The sequence below is a fragment of the Miscanthus floridulus genome, chromosome 5 (assembly GCF_019320115.1).
Source record: "Miscanthus floridulus cultivar M001 chromosome 5, ASM1932011v1, whole genome shotgun sequence".
In the NCBI taxonomy this organism is placed as follows: domain Eukaryota; kingdom Viridiplantae; phylum Streptophyta; class Magnoliopsida; order Poales; family Poaceae; genus Miscanthus; species Miscanthus floridulus.
The window spans coordinates 21958627-21975910 of record NC_089584.1 but is presented as its reverse complement, the minus strand read 5'-3'; the positions used below and the strand labels follow the sequence as shown (position 1 = coordinate 21975910).

Sequence of the window (17284 nt, the reverse complement as noted above, 5' to 3'; positions counted from 1 at the left end):
TATTATATATATATATAATTCAATTAACATCATGCATGCTTTCAATTCACCGGATCTTTTTTCTCATAAAAGTGGGTTCTGAGACAAGAACAAGGGAACAACTACTGCAGATACTATGTTTGCGAGTTCATCATGACGTACGCAAAAAAAACTCCTGAAGAGACCCTCAAAGTATGTTATATAAATATATTCATATATTCATAATTTCTTTTATTGCTCATATATATAAGTAATCACGTGACCAACACACACACACATATATATATATATATATATATATATATATACATTAATACTTTTGCTTTAACTTTTATTGAAGACTCTATGGTTGAAGGAAAAAGTCATACGACGTGACCAACTGAAAGCAATTCAAGAGACCATAACAGGATTTCTTAATGACCAGGTCTTAAACCCCACCGGCGAGTTCTACAATGACGTGAACGAAATATGGAAGCCAAACCAGATGAAGTGAATTTGTTATCCTAAGGATATGATAGAATATATAATACAAGCTTTATTTGTAATATATATATATATATATTATATGTACATAAAATAACGTACAATATATGTATATGCATGTAATATATACGTTAGTTTCATACTTTAGTTTGTATAAAATGTTCAAATATTATAAGCGTGTAGAATACGTATATTATTAGCAGCTTAGAATGCGTATTTGAAAACCTATTCGAAAACCAAAATGAATCATAAATTGAAAATAGAAACAAAAAATAAAGAAAAAAAAGAAAACCTTTAGTCCCGGTTGATAGAGCCGGCCCACGTGGCTAGGCCGGAAGGCCTCTTTAGTCCCGGTTGGTATTACCAACCGGGATCTTTAGTCGTGGGCGAGAAACCGGGACTACAAGAGGAGCCATTTAGTCTCGTATTCATGCTTCCGGTTGGGAAATCAGGACCGAAGGAGTTTTCCAACTGGGAGTAAAGCTTGTTTATGTACCAGTGTGCTTTACCTAAGCTTGGAGCTGTCACAGAACAGTAGTCAGCATATGCATGTGCATGATTAAATTATGCCAGTACTAGTGCACTACTCTAGTAGCACTAAGAACACTCTGGAAGACCCAGCCATGTTCCCATGACACAATGACAAATTAGGAGCACACCTACAGGACGATTGTTTGTAGTGACGTACGAGTACTACGAAGTACGTTGTCGAGGCATGATTGGCGTGACAGTGCGATGATTAGAGAGAACGTACAACGAAGATGGTAAAAACCCTGCCCCTGAATCCCTGATACTCCTACAAAACATCATGTACGAAAAGGACCGTGCCTTTCCTGCTTCCCGTGGGTGTTTTTGTTTTGCCTATCATCGAGGTCCTAAAGTATTTTCTCATTCCAAAGCAAAGCAGAAAGGGATCGGGTATTTTACATGAACATACCTCAGTCTAGAATTTTACTTTGTGCTATTCTAGCTGCCATGCAACTCCAACACAAGATCCTACGTACGTAGTAGCTGCCAACTACCATGGTTCCAAGTTCCAACTTCCAAATCTCCACAGCGCCGTGTTACTCAACCATAGCACCAAGTGTTACTCGACAGGCTCTTCACTATGATGCACTTCATTTAAGCATTTGAGATTGTTTCACAACGGTAAAAATTGAATTAAGTCTTTTTTTTAATTTGTAAACTCTCTGTTTACTATCTTTTCATGCGTACTTTTGCATATCTTATAAAAGAATTCTCTAGCACCAAAACTTGTGCAACTTATTAAATTAAGACCATCTTGCTATGATGCACTATAAAACAGTTAATATTTTATTATATTTTGCCGATCATATTATTTGAGTTAAGAACCACCAACAAACACATGCTAATTTTGGAGTACCTTTTGTACTTGTGGCTAGATTAGTTGGAAGCGGGTTATTTGTATATGGGATCAACTATATGTTGTTAATTATCTATTGCACATTATTATATTGCACGGTTTGAAGTATTTATATGCGGTTCAATTCATTTGGTCTGAAACTATTAAACCAGCTCTTCAACCGGTTCTTTATGGCTGGACCAGTGAAACGATGACATCATCAATTCAATGTCTGATCAGGTCCTAATAAGTAATAACTATTGGTTAAATAGCCATGCTATTTTTTTTTCCAGAATAAACCCACGCAAGATGGAGCGGGGGAGATGTGAAAACAGGAATAATCATGTGACAAAGAGGGCACGAAAGTCCAAGCAAAAAATAGCTTCACCCAAGTATCGACGTCTCAAACAGTCTTGAAGATGAGAAAAAAATATTATTTTTACAGCTCACATATAATGTATTGATGTGTATATCATTTGCACTAACTAATCACCTAAACAAGCTTATTACCACCCAAAGCCCCAAGAAACACAATAATGGACAAATGCTGCATAAAAAAAACTAACAAACATCTACACCTTGTACGCTGGTTGCTGTCATGCTTCATGATGATGCCGTCCGATCCACCGTTGAATTGTTTAGTTGACGAAATTTTTTAAAAACACTTTCGTTGTTATTTAGCAATTAGTATCCAATCATAATCTAATTAGCCTTAAAAGATTCGTCTACGGAGAATCTTGAAAAATTTTTAATGCTCGATGTGACGGAGAATCTTAAAAATTTTACATACTGAACAGGCACTTCGCATAAGCCATCCGATCGAAAAGTGAAAAAGAGAGAGAATATATGATTTGCTCTAGCTGTTGCCGCATCATACATTTGGTCGATTTCTGCTTGCTACATACACCGACATAACCCGAAAAGGAAGAAGAAGAAAGGAGTAGAGTAAGAGGAGGATGAATGAACACATGCACGCACGGCGACGCTTAGTTGTTGCCGCCGCCGTTGGCCTTAGCCTTGGCCTTCCTGAGGTGCGCGATGGCCTTCTTGAGCGTGGGCCGGAACCTCTTCATGTCCAGCCGCACGTCCTGCTTGTCGAGGTAGGCGTCCTTGAGCGACTCCCAGCCCTTGCTCTTGATCCCGTTGGGGTCCGTGAAGATGGGGTGGTCGCGCGGGTACTGGTCGATCAGCGTGCTCTCCTCCGGCGTGATCCGGTACTCGAGGTAGCGCAGTCCCATGTCCCTGGACGGGCCCCGGAAGTAGCCCGCCACGAACTCCAGCCCGCCCAGCGGCACCACCTGGATGACCACCCCGCCCGTCGGCACGAACACCATGTTGGTGAGCCCGGCGCCGTGCACGCCCATGATGGCGTCGCAGCTGTTGGCCAGCTCCGCGAAGGGCGCCACCTCGTGCGTCCCCTCCGACACCACCACCTCGAACCCGAGCCCCTCGGCGCCGCGCACGATCTCCTCCGTGTTTACGAACCGCCGCGTCCGCGCGCGCGCGATCAGCAGCAGCCTCGGGCGCTTCGCCTGGTCGGCGGCGGCCACGTCGCGCGAGAGCCCGTAGGTGGCGCGCATGAACTTGGTGAAGTCCAGCATGGAGTAGCCGTTGGGCGCGCGGCGCGGGTCGATGCTGAAGTCGTCGTGGCTGGTGAGCCCCACCTGGACGTGCCGGAAGCAGTGCACGCGCGGGTCCTTGTCCAGGTCGACCAGCTCGTAGTTGGAGATGGCCTTGAACACCGGCTCGAACTTGCCCACCCACCACGCCCGGAGGTCCGTCACCAGCAGCAGCACCTCGCCGGAGTACTGCCGCGCCGTCAGGAACAGCGGCAGGATCACGTCCGTGAACGCGTGGAAGTAGTTGCCCGTGTACCCGCGGTCCGAGAACACCAGCGCCGGCACGTCGTATCGGTCCGTGCACGCCGGCGCCTCGCCGGACACTGACTGCACAGTCACCACGCGGACGACGTGCATCGCGTTCGGGTCAGCCTTGCGCGGGTACGGCTTGATGCGCCACGACTCCGCGCGGAAGGTGCGGTCGTCCGCGCCCGGCGGCGCCACCAGCGTGACGCTGGCGTTGGCGCCGAGCACGCGCACGTCGCCGTCGATCTCGCACCAGTCGATGCGGCGGTTCGAGGTGATGTCGCACAGCGGCTTCCACTCCCGCGCCGGCGCCTCCGAATCTTTGCAACCATTAAAAAAATCAGTTAAGCACGTTGCCTGTGAGCAAATCATGGAATGACCGGCTGGACAAGAAAAGGAACTCCAAAAGAGTGTTTTTTTTTCAATAGCAGCAAAAAGAGCTTGACGGAGAATGAACAAGGTTCATGGTAGACCGCCGTCCACCGGACCCTAGGGAATTATGATCGCACGAGAGGCCTAGGAACGGGGCAATCCATCAGCTATTGGAACGGGATGATGCTGCCTACTAGTACGTTGCTCTCATCTCAAGAAAGGCGAAGAAGATGAGACGGAGCGGCACGGACACAGAGGATAAGAGAGTAGGAGTAATCAAAAGCAGTGGTCCAAGAGCAGCAACAGCATCGGGCCCTGCGTTGAGATAGAAGGCTGCAAAAAATTGCGCGTGGTGGAAAACGCTACAACTGGTAGTCTGACCAATATGCATTTTGCAACGACATGCCTGAAGAATTGCAAGGACGGTCTTTTCTCTTCGTCGTCCCTCACATTGGTTGGGTTAGGGCAGTCCCAACAGTGCATTGACGATGGTTTCTATCCTTATTAAATGACTTGCCACGTAGGCAAAATGCTGACATGACAACATAATTAATGAAAAAAGAGAGCAAAAATCATAGAAATGGTTTCTTCATGAAGAAACCAGGTCTACTCTTGACCCAATGCACCAAGAAACCATGAAATCGCCATTGGGGAGAAACTACCAGTTTCTAGAGAGCTCGTGTCGCACTCCCATTGGAGAAAAAGATAGAGTTAGAAGAGAGAAAAAGAAAATAGTTATTACTCATAAAAACCATGGGTTAGAAAACAGTACTTTTTTGGTGCGGTATCCTATATTATAGAAACTACTAGTTTTTTTCATTGGGACTGCCCTTAGGGCACTCCCGATGCAGAAATCACTATAGTTTCTATGAGCATTAATTATACTGCCACCTAAACATTTTGCTGATGTAGCAAGGTAGTTATTGAAGAGAGAGAACAAAAATCATAGAAACCGGGTCTAAGTTAGAAACCATGTCTACACGAGAACCAAGACACGAAGGGATGTGATTGGTAGCGAATAGAGAGAGAGTATGTGATTGGATAAAAAGTTGTTCCGTAGAAACTATCTATTGGAACCATGGTTTCTATACATAGTGTCTATAAAAATTAATAGGTATAGAAATTATACGTAGTTTCTAGCATTGGGACTGCCCTTAGAAAGCTGCTAATGGAGTAATTTGATGGGAGTGAAAACATCTTTTTACAACAAAAGAAGAGAAGAATCAGGGAGGATACCTGCTTGCTTAACCTCTGGAACCGCTGGAACATGCTGCTCAGCAAGAGTCTTGACATCCTGCATAGCAGGAGGAATCTGCTGCGCGGGAGCAGGGAGGATGGCAGGGTCAGAGTGAACCACAGAGGGTGAGCTGCCATTGCTGCTGCTTGTGGTGGTGGCGGCGGCGGCGGAGGAGGAGGAGTCGTTGCTCCTCTTGGAAGGATTGGCAACAGCATCCTGCACCTGCAGCTCCTCGTCCTCAAGAACACCTGACCAAGAACACAGCAGCTCGTTAAAATCCTGCATTTCCCCTTCCTTCCCCAGAGTGACAAACAAAGCCCCCGTTCGCCTGCCCTTGAACCCGGCTTAGATCCGCTTCTTTTTTTTCATCCGGAACCATGTTTTACTCTGCCAGCTTCCATATTCGTCCAGATTCCACAAGCGAACGGGGCCAAAAGAGCGAGCTATGCATTTATGTTGCTTGAAAGAGTGATACCAATACCAGTAAGTTAGCAGTTGGAGGTTGAGTGATTGCTTTCTCACCTGATTCTTGCGTGCTGTTCACGGCTTCCTCTGACGACACGGGAGGAAGAAGACCGGCAGCGGGGGCGTCATCGTCCTTGGCAGGAACCGCCTCGCCCTTGCCACCCGCTGCGGCAGGATTCGCCGCCGCGGAAGATGCATCACCGCTGTCCCCCACAAAAGTCTCGTCTCTCCTCGTGTCCTCCAGCGGCGCACTGCGGCCGGAATCTGATGAGAGGAAAAAAGAGAACCCAAAGCGATTAGAGGGGGGAGGAGAACGGGGGAAAAACCAGTCTTTTTTATCAGATTTTGGGCTTTGCGTGCAGCGGTGCAGGACGGTGGGAGTACGGGGCACACGAGGCCAGACAGTTTGACACCCATGGAAGGGCAAGCACGGCCACTCAATCTCGAAACAACAGGCGATGCCTTGCCGGCGGTGTTTACCTGGCGCCGAAGAGGAAGCCTTGCCGTCGTCTTTGTCGAGCACCTCGGCGTTGCTCCCCTCCTCGGACATGGACAGCGCGTCCGGGTCTTGCTTGCCCAAATCTGAACGTGAACAAGCTCGTCAAGTCAGGTCGTGGATTGGTACAGTAACCTCGTTACTGATGATGGGATCAGTTAATGTGAGTAGGGAGTTCGCCCTGTACTTGGAGGAGATCCCAGGGATTAGCTGACGGCTCACCTAATCGCTGCGTGGAGTTGGAGGTGTCGGCGGCGGCGGCGGCCACCAGCGAGCCGATCCCAGCCGCATTGCTGGAAATGGGGCTGACTGCTCCAGCAAACATTCAGAGAGTCAGCAGGCATGGATTGCAACCGGGGATGGGATGGGACGGAGAGACAGATGGAATGAGCTGCAGTGCAGCGGCTTACTCATGGCGATGTGGATGGCGTCGAACTTGGCGGTGGAGAAGTAGGCGCAGGTGACGAGGAGGAAGCCCGCGACGAGGCCGAGGCCGAACTTGCGCGGCTCCACGCGGCTGAAGCTCTTGACCAGCTTGCCGCCGTCCTGGTGGGCGGCGTAGCTGTACGGCAGCTTGCCGCCGCCGTCCATCCCCATGCCTCACCTCCCCTGTCCCTGCCCGGCCCCCTTCTATCTCCAGAGCAGTAGCGGCGGCAGCAGAGTAGCAGAGCCTCCCTCTCTCGTGAGCACGCAGCACGCACGGCACCTGCTGCCCAGCGGCACACAGGCAAAAAGCCCCATCTCTCCCCCCAACCCCCTCCTCGCCACCTCCATTTATTCCTCTCCATAAACTCTGCCTGTCATCATGGCCCTCCCTGTTAACAGTAGACTGACATCCCTAGTATTTTACTACTTGTGTTTTTGGGAACCCAATTTTCATGTACCGTTCGGTTGGCTGTTTCGTATCGTTGCTAGTTTATGAAGAAGTACTGCTAGCTGGTTTATATGAGAGAAAAATACTGTTTCGGCTGAAAATTTACGATCGTTTACGACAAGCCACAGCCAAACGAACAGGCTGGCTATCTCCAACGACAACACACAAAAAAAAATACAACGCATATTCATCCTTTAAAGCAGCGTTAGAGGTAAAAGGTTTAATACTTATTCAATATTATGTCCAACAACAAGATCCAAAAGAAATTTTTTTTCTGTAAATAAGTTTTTAAGAGAGAGGATGTTCATATTTAGATTATGACTCTCAGACAACTCAAAATAGATCTCCCATAAAAATACTTTTTGGAGACTGATTTTGAATCTCAAAAGTATCCATTTTGAGTTTGTGCATATGGATTCCTGGTTGACAATACAGAAAGCAGCGGAAGCTTTTCGAGAAAAAAAGAGAGTATAATATTAAAAAATAAGATGGCTGACCAGTGGATGTCTTGTTCGATTGATTTATGAGCCATAATTTTTTTAGATAACGAATAATATTTTTTTAAACAATAAATAAATTAACAGTATTTTCACTCCTGGATTACGAGGCCAGCTAACAGGGCAGTAAAAATGGGCCGCTAGGCTGAACCACCGGATGGGGTCCGTCAGTCTGCAGACAGACAGACAGGCTCGCTGGCACGCAGTGCATTATTGATAGCTCGAGTAGCCGCCACCGCGGGATCCATGGGAAACGGAGCGGAGGACCAAGCTCCAGAACCGACGGCGCATGGCTCCATGCGATGCGGGGGGATTGGGAATCTCTCTCGGAGCCGCCTTGGAGTGGAGGTGAAGATCTATCGTTTCACCGCACGAACGAACGAATCATTGCCTGGTACGTACTTACTCTACTGTCGTTACAACGTGCTCGGTGGTACATGGCCGTCAAGCACTCGGCACATGCACTGCACTGAGGATCTGAGGATCTGAGGAGATCTCCTCGCATTGGTACAGGAAATTCGTCGGGGTGCCTACTGGCTTCCCCTGGAATCCCTGATGGCCTTGTGAGGAGAAGGCAAAAAAAAAGTGTGTGGACGAGCAAGCGTCCTCTGAATCTCGGAAGCCTGTCTGAATCGCGTGACTCATCGACCCGTTGAAACTTGTCTGCACCCATGCCTGCAGCGTTGGTGCAAGACACTGACCGGATGAGGACTTGAGGTGTGACGAAGCAGCTGAAAGCGAGGGGGGTCGCTCGAGCTCAAAAGCCGCCAGCGCATGCTTCCGTGCTTTCTGCGTCTGCTTCCATTGCGTGTTCCTCGGTCCGTCGCCCGTCGTCCCGCGAGTTGCGCCGCGCCCCGGCGGAGGAACGCCCCGGCAAAGGCGACGCGGGGCCCTTTGTCTTGCAGAACCTTCCCCTCGTTTACTGAACCACTCTCAGCAGATACGTGCTACGGGAATTATTACATCGAATTCTACGATATATGTATGAAACATTAAATATAAAAAAAAAACTAATTATACAGTTTAGTTGGAAATCACAAGATGAACATTTTAAGCTTAATTAATCCATAATTAAACATTAATTACTAAATAAAAACGAAAATGCTAGGTAGCTAAATTTCCAAATTTCTCTAACTAAACGCACTCAGATGTGAGCACAACTGTGTCCACAGTACTCGTGGTGAGTGTAATAAATGTGCAAGTACTATCACCCGCAGTGATAGCTGGTGAGTACCGTGAGGTCGACAGTAACAACGCTACTGGTGAGTGGTGACCGGTGTGGGGAAAAGCCTGTAGCACGGGTGCGGATTGAGGGCCAGTTTGGATGGTGATTTTTTTTTGCAAAACGATACTGTAGCGTTTTCGTTGTTATTTAACAATTAGTGTTCAATCATAGTCTAATTAGGCTTAAAAGATTCGTCTCGTGGATTTCATCTAAACTATGTAATTAATTTTATTTTTTATTTATATTTAATGCTTCATGCATGCGTCCAAAGATTGACGGAGAATCTTGAAAAATTTTGTAAAATAAAGTGCAACTAAACAGGGCGATTGTAATGATTCTGTTGTTTTGCCACGGTTATCAGTTGCTCTCTTCGCCATCCTTTTCTATCCTCCTTGGCACGTTCGTTTTAACTGATCAGTCGGTTTATCGATTAGAATCTTTAGTATTTTTCTCTTCCAATAAAATAGTTTCAGCTAGTTTATTAGTCGGCTTTAATACAAGATGAGTAGATCCTAGGGGCAGCTTCATGACGTTCGTCCCTGTTTGCTCGAACTTATCAGTCATCCTGTTTCAGTAAAATAACAGCGTTTTTCTCTCACAACAAATCAGTATCAGCATCAACATCAGTTTTTTTTTTTCAGCCACGAACAGGCCACAAGGCAGGAGAAGTTACATGCTACGCTTACTACTCTAGCTGTTCTCAGGTGACCTTTTCGTCACTCAGGGCCTGTTTAGTTTCCTCCAAAATCCAAAATTTTTTACGCAGTATCCGTCACATCGAATCTTGCGGCACATGCATGGAGTACTAAATGTAGACGAATAAAAAAACTAATTGCACAGTTGAGTGAGAAATCGCGAGACGAAACTTTCGAACCTAATTAGTCCATAATTAGACACTAATTGCCAAATACAAATGAAAGTGCTACAGTACTCAAAACCTAAAAAATTTTTTTTACCTAAACGGGGCCTCAATTGAGCAGGGTGGGTTTTCTCTGTCGGCGTATGGCAAGCTCCACCACGAGCCGGTGAGCACAATAAATCCTGGGACACTTGCATAACTGTAGCAACATGAGAATAATACCCCTGCCAGGCATCGCCACCGTCTTCGCTATACGCCTATACGTAGCATTAGGCAAGATGCCAAAATTTTTGGCAAAGTGCTACGGTAGCATTTTTGTTGTTATTTGGTAAATAGTGTCCAATCATAGTCTAATTAGGCTTAAAAGATTCGTCTTGTTTCGTCTAAACTGTGTAATTAGTTTTATTTTTTATTTATATTTAATGCTTCATGCATGTGTCAAAGATTCGATGTAGCAAGAAATCTTGAAAAATTTGGTGTTTTGGGTGGAACTAAACTGGCCCTTAGTACCATTGTTGGGATACAGGTAGACCAAGCTACTGCTACCTCAATTCCTTGCTGTCATGCGGAGAGGAACGAACGGCAGATCGTACGCACGTGTTGTAGCAGACAGGAGAACTGCAGAAGGAAGGGCCGTTGTCCATGACCATGAATGATCAATCGGCCACTGATTGGAAAATGGATGGTGTGGCATCAGCGTGGCACCATGTGGGAGATGCAGTGGTTGCAACATCGCTTCACGAGAGCGACGACTGGCCATTCGGTCGCACTTGCACATCGGCAGGCACTGCTGCCAGTGCCAGTGCCAGTGCCAGTGCCAGTGCACGGAGGGCAGGAACCAACTTGGAATCTTGCTAACCTTGCTTCTTGCTCCACTCCTCTTCGACAGGCCTTCCTTCTTCCGTTCCGCCTGGTTCTTCTACGAGACGATCCCTCTCGCTTTCCGACATCCCAACAGAACAGAACAGCGCTCAAGATTGAGAGTACTATTTCTTCTGGAGGGGATAGACAAACAATGGTGTCGTCGTCACACCACCGTCGGTCAGGAAACACCCCCTGAAATCTTCTGCCCTGTTTGAGAGTTCTCCTTCTCCACATGGTGGTAGTAGCCTTTGGCGAATTCCATTCACCGGAAACACACTTGTGGTTCTCTTCTTTGTATACTGATTACTGAACTGAATCAACTGCTCATCGTCTTACTCCTACGACGACTCTAGCTAATCTGTTCGACAGGCCCATCAGCGATCAATTACTTCCATTTCCCATTCTTTGTTGCATAGTATTAATGATATGATACATAGTTTGTCCTTCTATATTCGTGTTGGTACGAATTTTCGTGTAGAGACGTGCGTCAGTGCACAGTGGTTGCCTGCATGCACAGGCAGGGAAATTATGACGTTGTGCTGTTGACAAGGCAACAAGAGCATCCATGGCCAACCACAAAGTGAATACACGATCTACGAATAATAAGGCAATATATAAGAAGAAGCTCACCCGTATTCTGTTGTCGACTTGAAGTACGGGCTAGAAAGCGTTATGGAATGATCGCAAAAAGCTTTATTGCCTTTTTTTTTCAATCTCTGTATTCTTTTTGAGAAAAAAATGCGAAGCAAACAAGGATTCAAACAAAGGGACAGGAGCTTTATTAGCGGGGTGGATGCCCTTAGCTATATATATGTAGTTGATTGATGCCCCATATTGTCCTTCTTTTTTTTTTCTGAATTCTAATATATAACGTACTTTGGTTTTTATGCATTGAACGATGCAAAAAGGCCAAAAGTTTTTTAATCCAAAAAATAAGAAGATTGAAATTCACAAGTCACATAGTATGTGATGATCTCTCTGTATCAACAAAAAAAATATTTAGAGTGACTGAGTGAGAAAGTTTTCAGATATTATTGGTTGCTAAAAAATCAACGTCGTCCAATCAACCATTCAGATATTAATTAATGGATGATGCATTTTTTGTCCACTGAACATGTATATAATCTGACCAATAAACGTTTGTCAAAATCAGTTGACTTTGCTTTGTCATTCGTAGATGAAGTGCGAACATACATACACGTAAGAAAAATTAATTCTATTTAAAGCATAGAGTCAAACACTTTAGCGGGACATCCATTAAGATTTGTTTACACTCGCGAAGAAACCCATAAGGCCATACCAATATATGGGTACACATTTGTGTCTATGTTCATGCAGGTAGCGGATACCCATGAGTTGCCGTACTTGTGGGTAATAGGTACCCGCTATAAGCATGGGTATGGGCATGAATTTGTACCCATTCATGGGTATGAGTTTCTTCACGGGTAAAAAAATTCTGATGGGTGTGGGTATACATGGATGATACCCATCGGTATAAACCCATTGCCATCCCTATGCGTGAGAAGCTCACAAGCGACACAATGCACAACACTATTTTTTTTTTCTCGAGAAGTGGTCAGAAGCGGAAACAAATATGGTCATGTCATAGTTGATAGTAGTGCAATACGTACAGTGGCATGGTAGCAAGTCTTCGATTATTAGCCAATCACCAATGATGGTTCCATTCCGTAATTTCTTTAGGAAGGCATGATAAACTGCTAGAGGCTAGGTTGAGGTCGTAGTGATTCCAACACACATGAGCAGAATTACGATGATGAATCTGCTATAGAACAAAAAACGTTCAATATAATGCACAAAATGGTTCAAGATTAAGATTTAGAAGAGGACAGGGAAACTGAAAAGTGATAGTGGTTTTATTAAGGAATGCCAAAGAGCATCTAGTCCAACTGATTAGAGCGTCCTGACGGCACTCCTCAGGTCCTGGGTTCGACTATCAGTGGGAGCGAATTTCAGGTTGAGGTTAAAAAAATCCCCTCGTCTGTCCCACGTCAAAACACATATTTAAGGACCGGCCCGTTCTCATAGGGCGACGATGCCGCTGTATAAGGGTGGGACAGAGGTTCGGAAGTTTTTTGAGCCTACGTGAGAGTCTTCTTCTTAATGTAATATATAGGGGTGGTCATACCTCGTAGATCCAGTTTTCTTCTTAGTGTAATGCATAGGGGTGGTTATACCTCGTAGGTCCAGTTTTATTAAGGAATGGAGCCTGTCAAAAGGAAATCCCAACAGAACAGCGTTGAAGATGAGAACACTATTACTTCCTTTGGATGGACCACGGCCCACGCATAGACAAACAATCGTGTCGTCATCACGCGTTATTTCAGGCAAAAAAAATCACAGTCAGTTAGGACGAAGCCTGTTGACCTGCGACAAGGTTCAGTTTAGTTACAAAAAAAAATTTGCAAAATTTTTTAAGATTCTTCCTCACATCGAATCTTTGACGCATGCATGAAGCATTAAATATAAATAAAAAATAAAACTAATTACACAGTTTAGACGAAATCCATGAGACGAATCTTTTAAACCTAATTAGACTATGATTGGACACTAATTGCCAAATAACAACGAAAACTGCTACAGTGCCATTTTACCAAAATTTTCAGATCTAAACAAGCCCTTGAGTTAGTCTGCGCAGGGATGAGCAAAAGGAGAGATGAGTTTAGACTTGAGAGGGCGGATTGCCAACCAATGCCATGTTTGTTTGGCTGGTTTGATTGAAAGTACTGTTGACTGATTTGGTACGAGAGAAAAATATTATTCGTTGGCTGATAAGTCATAGCTTATAAGCCAAATACGACCCCGCGGGCCGCAAATCTTCTGCTCTGTTTGACCGTCCTCCGCATGGTAATGGTAGCCGCTGCCCGCTGGCGATTTTCATTCACCGTCCGGAAACACTTGTGATCCTCTTCTCTGTACTCATTACTGAACTGAACCAGCTGCTCATCGTCTTACTCCTGAACCTGACGACGTCGGCTGTGCTCACCGTCGGTGCAAGGCAGCAGGAGGTGAGGTGCCGTGTAGCGCTAGCAGAGCAGTAGCACTGACTGGGATCGGGGTGGTGTCACTGTGTCAGGGAGATCGCGATTGGCGCGGTGGAGACGGCTGCAGCCCGCCTGCCTGCCTATGCCAAACTGGAGCTGCGGAAGGACAGCAATTGCTTCCTTCGTCCCCAAATTACAGGTCAATGTAAGAATTACAGAGAGTCAAACCATCTCAAGTTTAATTAAAATTATAGAAAGAATAATAACGATTTATGACTTTCAATAGATATACTATAAAAATATAATTAATGAAGAATCTAATGATACTTAGTTAGTATCATAAATATTATTATCTTATTATATAAATTTAGTCATACTTAAGATGCTTTGGTCCTCTAAGATTTTTAGAATTACTTATAATTTGGGACGGTGTGAGTAACGAGGAAACGGACAAAAGCACCCACCCAGCCGTGTCTCCGCCCAGCGCCCGGCTAGGATGACTCTACGCTAAACACTTTTTACATGTTTATTAATCATCATCAAATTAGTGCCATCTACGGGATTCTTAGAGACGTCATCCTTTTCTCCAAAAAAAAAAAAACACTTCTATAAATACTTCTATAGACGGCTCAGTTTATAGAGGTGATTGGTGCCTCCATCCACTCTAGAAACCATTCTGAATTCGAAAATTTGACTGCCTCTTAAAAAAACAATTATGTACAGTAGTGGTGAGGCCATCGATTGCTTTCATCATCTCCGATTCTTTGTTCCGTATTAATGATATGATATACAGTTTGACATTCCATATTCGTGTTGGTACGAATTTTGTATGCACACTCGTCGTGTATACAAACGTGAGTGCACAGCACGTAGTGGTTGTCCAGTCCCAGCAGGCAGCGACTAGCTAATTATGCTGTGCGGTTGACACGGCACATACAAGAGCCTCTCATTCTGTTCGCTTGTTTTATAATCGGTACTTTTTGACTTATCTTTTTAGCAGAAATAATATTTTTCTTTCACAATAAATCAGTCGAAACAGTATTTCAGCTTGTTTTTTCAACGAAGCGAATCCATGGCCAATCAGAAGGTGAATCCATGAACGACGAATAAGAGAATAGGTACACTATTTGATGGCTCACTGTATTCTGTTTCAATGACGGTGCTATGAAACATTCACAAAAGGACTATTTTTTTAAAGTCCCGTATTCTTTTTGAGAGACAGGTGATATTCTTGGTTTTAACTTTTAAAGTACCACACTGGTAATAGAAAAATGTGTGCAACCGAAAACATAGGGAAACGATAATTCTTAGCGGGAACATCGAATGCCGGCGCAATACGTATTGCATACGAACCGAACGACCAACAGAAAACACCATGAAATTATTTATCACAAATACTAACCGAAGCACTGACGGTTGTGAAATACTACATAGGAACGGCCAATTGAAATTTTGCCGCCCCTTTCGTAAAAAAAAGGCCAATTGAAATCATGGACGGATTGACTAAGCAAAACTGAAATTTTGCCGCCCCTTTTGTCGGCCTGTTCGCTTGTTGGTTTCAGCCAGCTCAAATCAGCCAATCAACAGTACTTTCCTCTCACAAAAAATCAGCACCAGCCAGCTCAAACCAGCACCAGCCCCAACCAGCGAACAGGCCCATTTGGGGGTGGATGTTCTTGTAGCTATGTAGTTGATGCCTCCATATCGTCCTTCTTTTATACGTTTTTTTTTTTCTGAATTCTAATATATAATGCACTTCGATTTGTATGCATTGAACCATGCAAACGGCCAAAAGTTTCTTTTCTAGAAAATAAGAAGGCTCACATTTCACAAGTCACATAGTCGGCGTGTTCGCTGGTTGATTTCTGGGTTGGTTTGGGCTGGCTGGTGCTGGTTTGTTGTGAGAGGAAAATACTATTGGCTGGTTGAATAAGTCTGACTGAAACCAACAAGCGAACAGGGCGAGTATGTGATAATCTCTCCGTATCAACAATAAAAAAAATACTTAGAGTGCCAAGGTTTTTAGATATTAGTGGTTGCTCAAAAATCAACATTGTCTCATCAACTGTTGGTGTTGGTGGAGGCAGCTCAGATTTCACGGGAGGTCTTGGTACTGTTTACAACGTAGTGATGAACAGTGCTGCACAGTGTCATTCATATGCCAAATGTTTTGAAGCCCCCAAAATTAGTGACAGATCTATGTGTGTGGTGGTGGGGTGGGGGGGTGGGGGGCTCAAGCCCCCTACCGCCGCTAATACCATGGAGCCCTCCTAGAGTTCGTCCAAGAATTTTTGTCATGGCTTCCTTGAGGAGGAGAAGGTGGAGGTTGAAGATGACATCACCTCCCTAAACTTTCATCCTAGATCAAAGGTTGAAGATGACTTCATCTCCCTGGACTTTTACTGTTTACAAGGTAGTGATGAACAGTTGCTGCAACGTGTCATTCATATGCCAAATGTTTTGAAGCCCCCCAAATTAGTGATGGATCTGTGTGTGTGGTGGGGGGCCTCAAGCCTCCTACCGCCGCTGATACCATGGAGTCCATCCAAGAATTTTTGTCATGGCTTCTTTGAGGAGAAGGTGGAGGTTGAAGATGACATCACCTCCCTGAACTTTCATCCTAGATCAAAGGTTGAAGATGACTTCATCTCCCTGGACTAGGTAGAGTTTGACTTCTTTGAAACAAAATGCGCTTTTATCTTCGTAGATAAACGGCAGACATACTTGTAAGACAACTTCTATTTAAAGCATAGAGTCAAACATTGTAGCTGGACTGCTGGACTGGTGGGTTGATCCTTAAAATTTTAACATCGGTAAAAAAATTGCACAACCGTATAATAGGAGTGGAAAAAATAAAGACAAAAATAAATTTAAGCTAGGAAAAAAAATTATTAGTGATGGATATATATGTTTATTGGTGCAATGAATGCAAGTGTATGAATAACGAGATAACTAATACAACAAGACAAATAAATAAAAAAGACTAGCTATTTACGCGGAGTATAGGAAACTTATCAGGGCCTAGTATATTTGTATTCTTTCCAAAAAAAAATTCCTGAAAAGAAAGCGTTCCTGATTTTTGGTTTTCGCTTTCAACTGTAGGTAGCTGGGAATGGAAATCTTCGTGGCCTGCCTCCTACGACGTCGACTACATGGCGGCTCTGTATGTATGGAGTATCAGGCATGCAATACGTGCCGTTTTGTCAATTTGTCGCATTCCGAATTCGAGCGGAAAATGATAGTGACCCCTCAAATGAAAACCTGGGCGTCCATATTTTCTTGTCGGCTAGCACGAGAAAACGGAAACAGCCTCATAAGTCACGAGTTCACTCGACGAGGTCCCCGCGGCGCCTATTTTTTTTTTCCTCTCCTTTTGCACTCCATTTTGGAGAATTCTTTTACTTTTTTTTCAAACAAAAAGGGGAAAATATTAAGAGTACAAATGATCTCCAATACGGGCCGTGACTAAAAGCACACTCGCTATGTTGGGCCGTGATTAGGAATATCGAGCATTGCCGTTTCGGCCCATGGCGCTGCGTTCCGTCCGTTGGGCCCGGCCCGTCAGTCGTCCGTCGTGACGTCCACTAGTTTGCTTCGTGAGGCAACACGGCCTCACGGCGACAAAAGATCTCGCGTCGCATGCAGAGCTGTTCACGCGTGCGTAACCAACCTTTGGATGATGAATGGATTGAAATCGAATGAA

At 44.9% G+C, this 17284-nt stretch overlaps 1 protein-coding gene across 1 annotated transcript; it reads right to left on the bottom strand.

Moving 5' to 3' along the window:
- Window positions 1–2646: 2646 nt before the first annotated feature.
- LOC136449666 (beta-1,2-xylosyltransferase XYXT1-like) lies at window positions 2647–7010 on the bottom strand. Its single transcript, XM_066449799.1, has 6 exons — window positions 6671–7010; window positions 6483–6569; window positions 6245–6346; window positions 5822–6028; window positions 5299–5547; window positions 2647–4010 (listed from the first exon to the last, which is right to left on the bottom strand). The coding sequence occupies exons 1-6, from the start codon at window positions 6855–6857 to the stop codon at window positions 2812–2814; spliced, it is 2031 nt and encodes a 676-aa protein (XP_066305896.1). The 5' UTR covers window positions 6858–7010; the 3' UTR covers window positions 2647–2811.
- Between the last annotated feature and the right edge of the window lie 10274 nt (window positions 7011–17284).

Excerpts from the sequence above, each read along its gene's own strand:
- LOC136449666 (XM_066449799.1), bottom strand. The coding sequence starts at position 6,857 with ATGGGGATGGACGGCGGCGGCAAGCTGCCGTACAGCTACGCCGCCCAC. Across the intron at positions 6,029-6,244 it reads GGCTTCCTCTTCGGCGCCAG|ATTCCGGCCGCAGTGCGCCG; the intron begins GTAAACACCGCC and ends TCCTCTCATCAG. Across the intron at positions 5,548-5,821 it reads GAACAGCACGCAAGAATCAG|GTGTTCTTGAGGACGAGGAG; the intron begins GTGAGAAAGCAA and ends GTTCTTGGTCAG.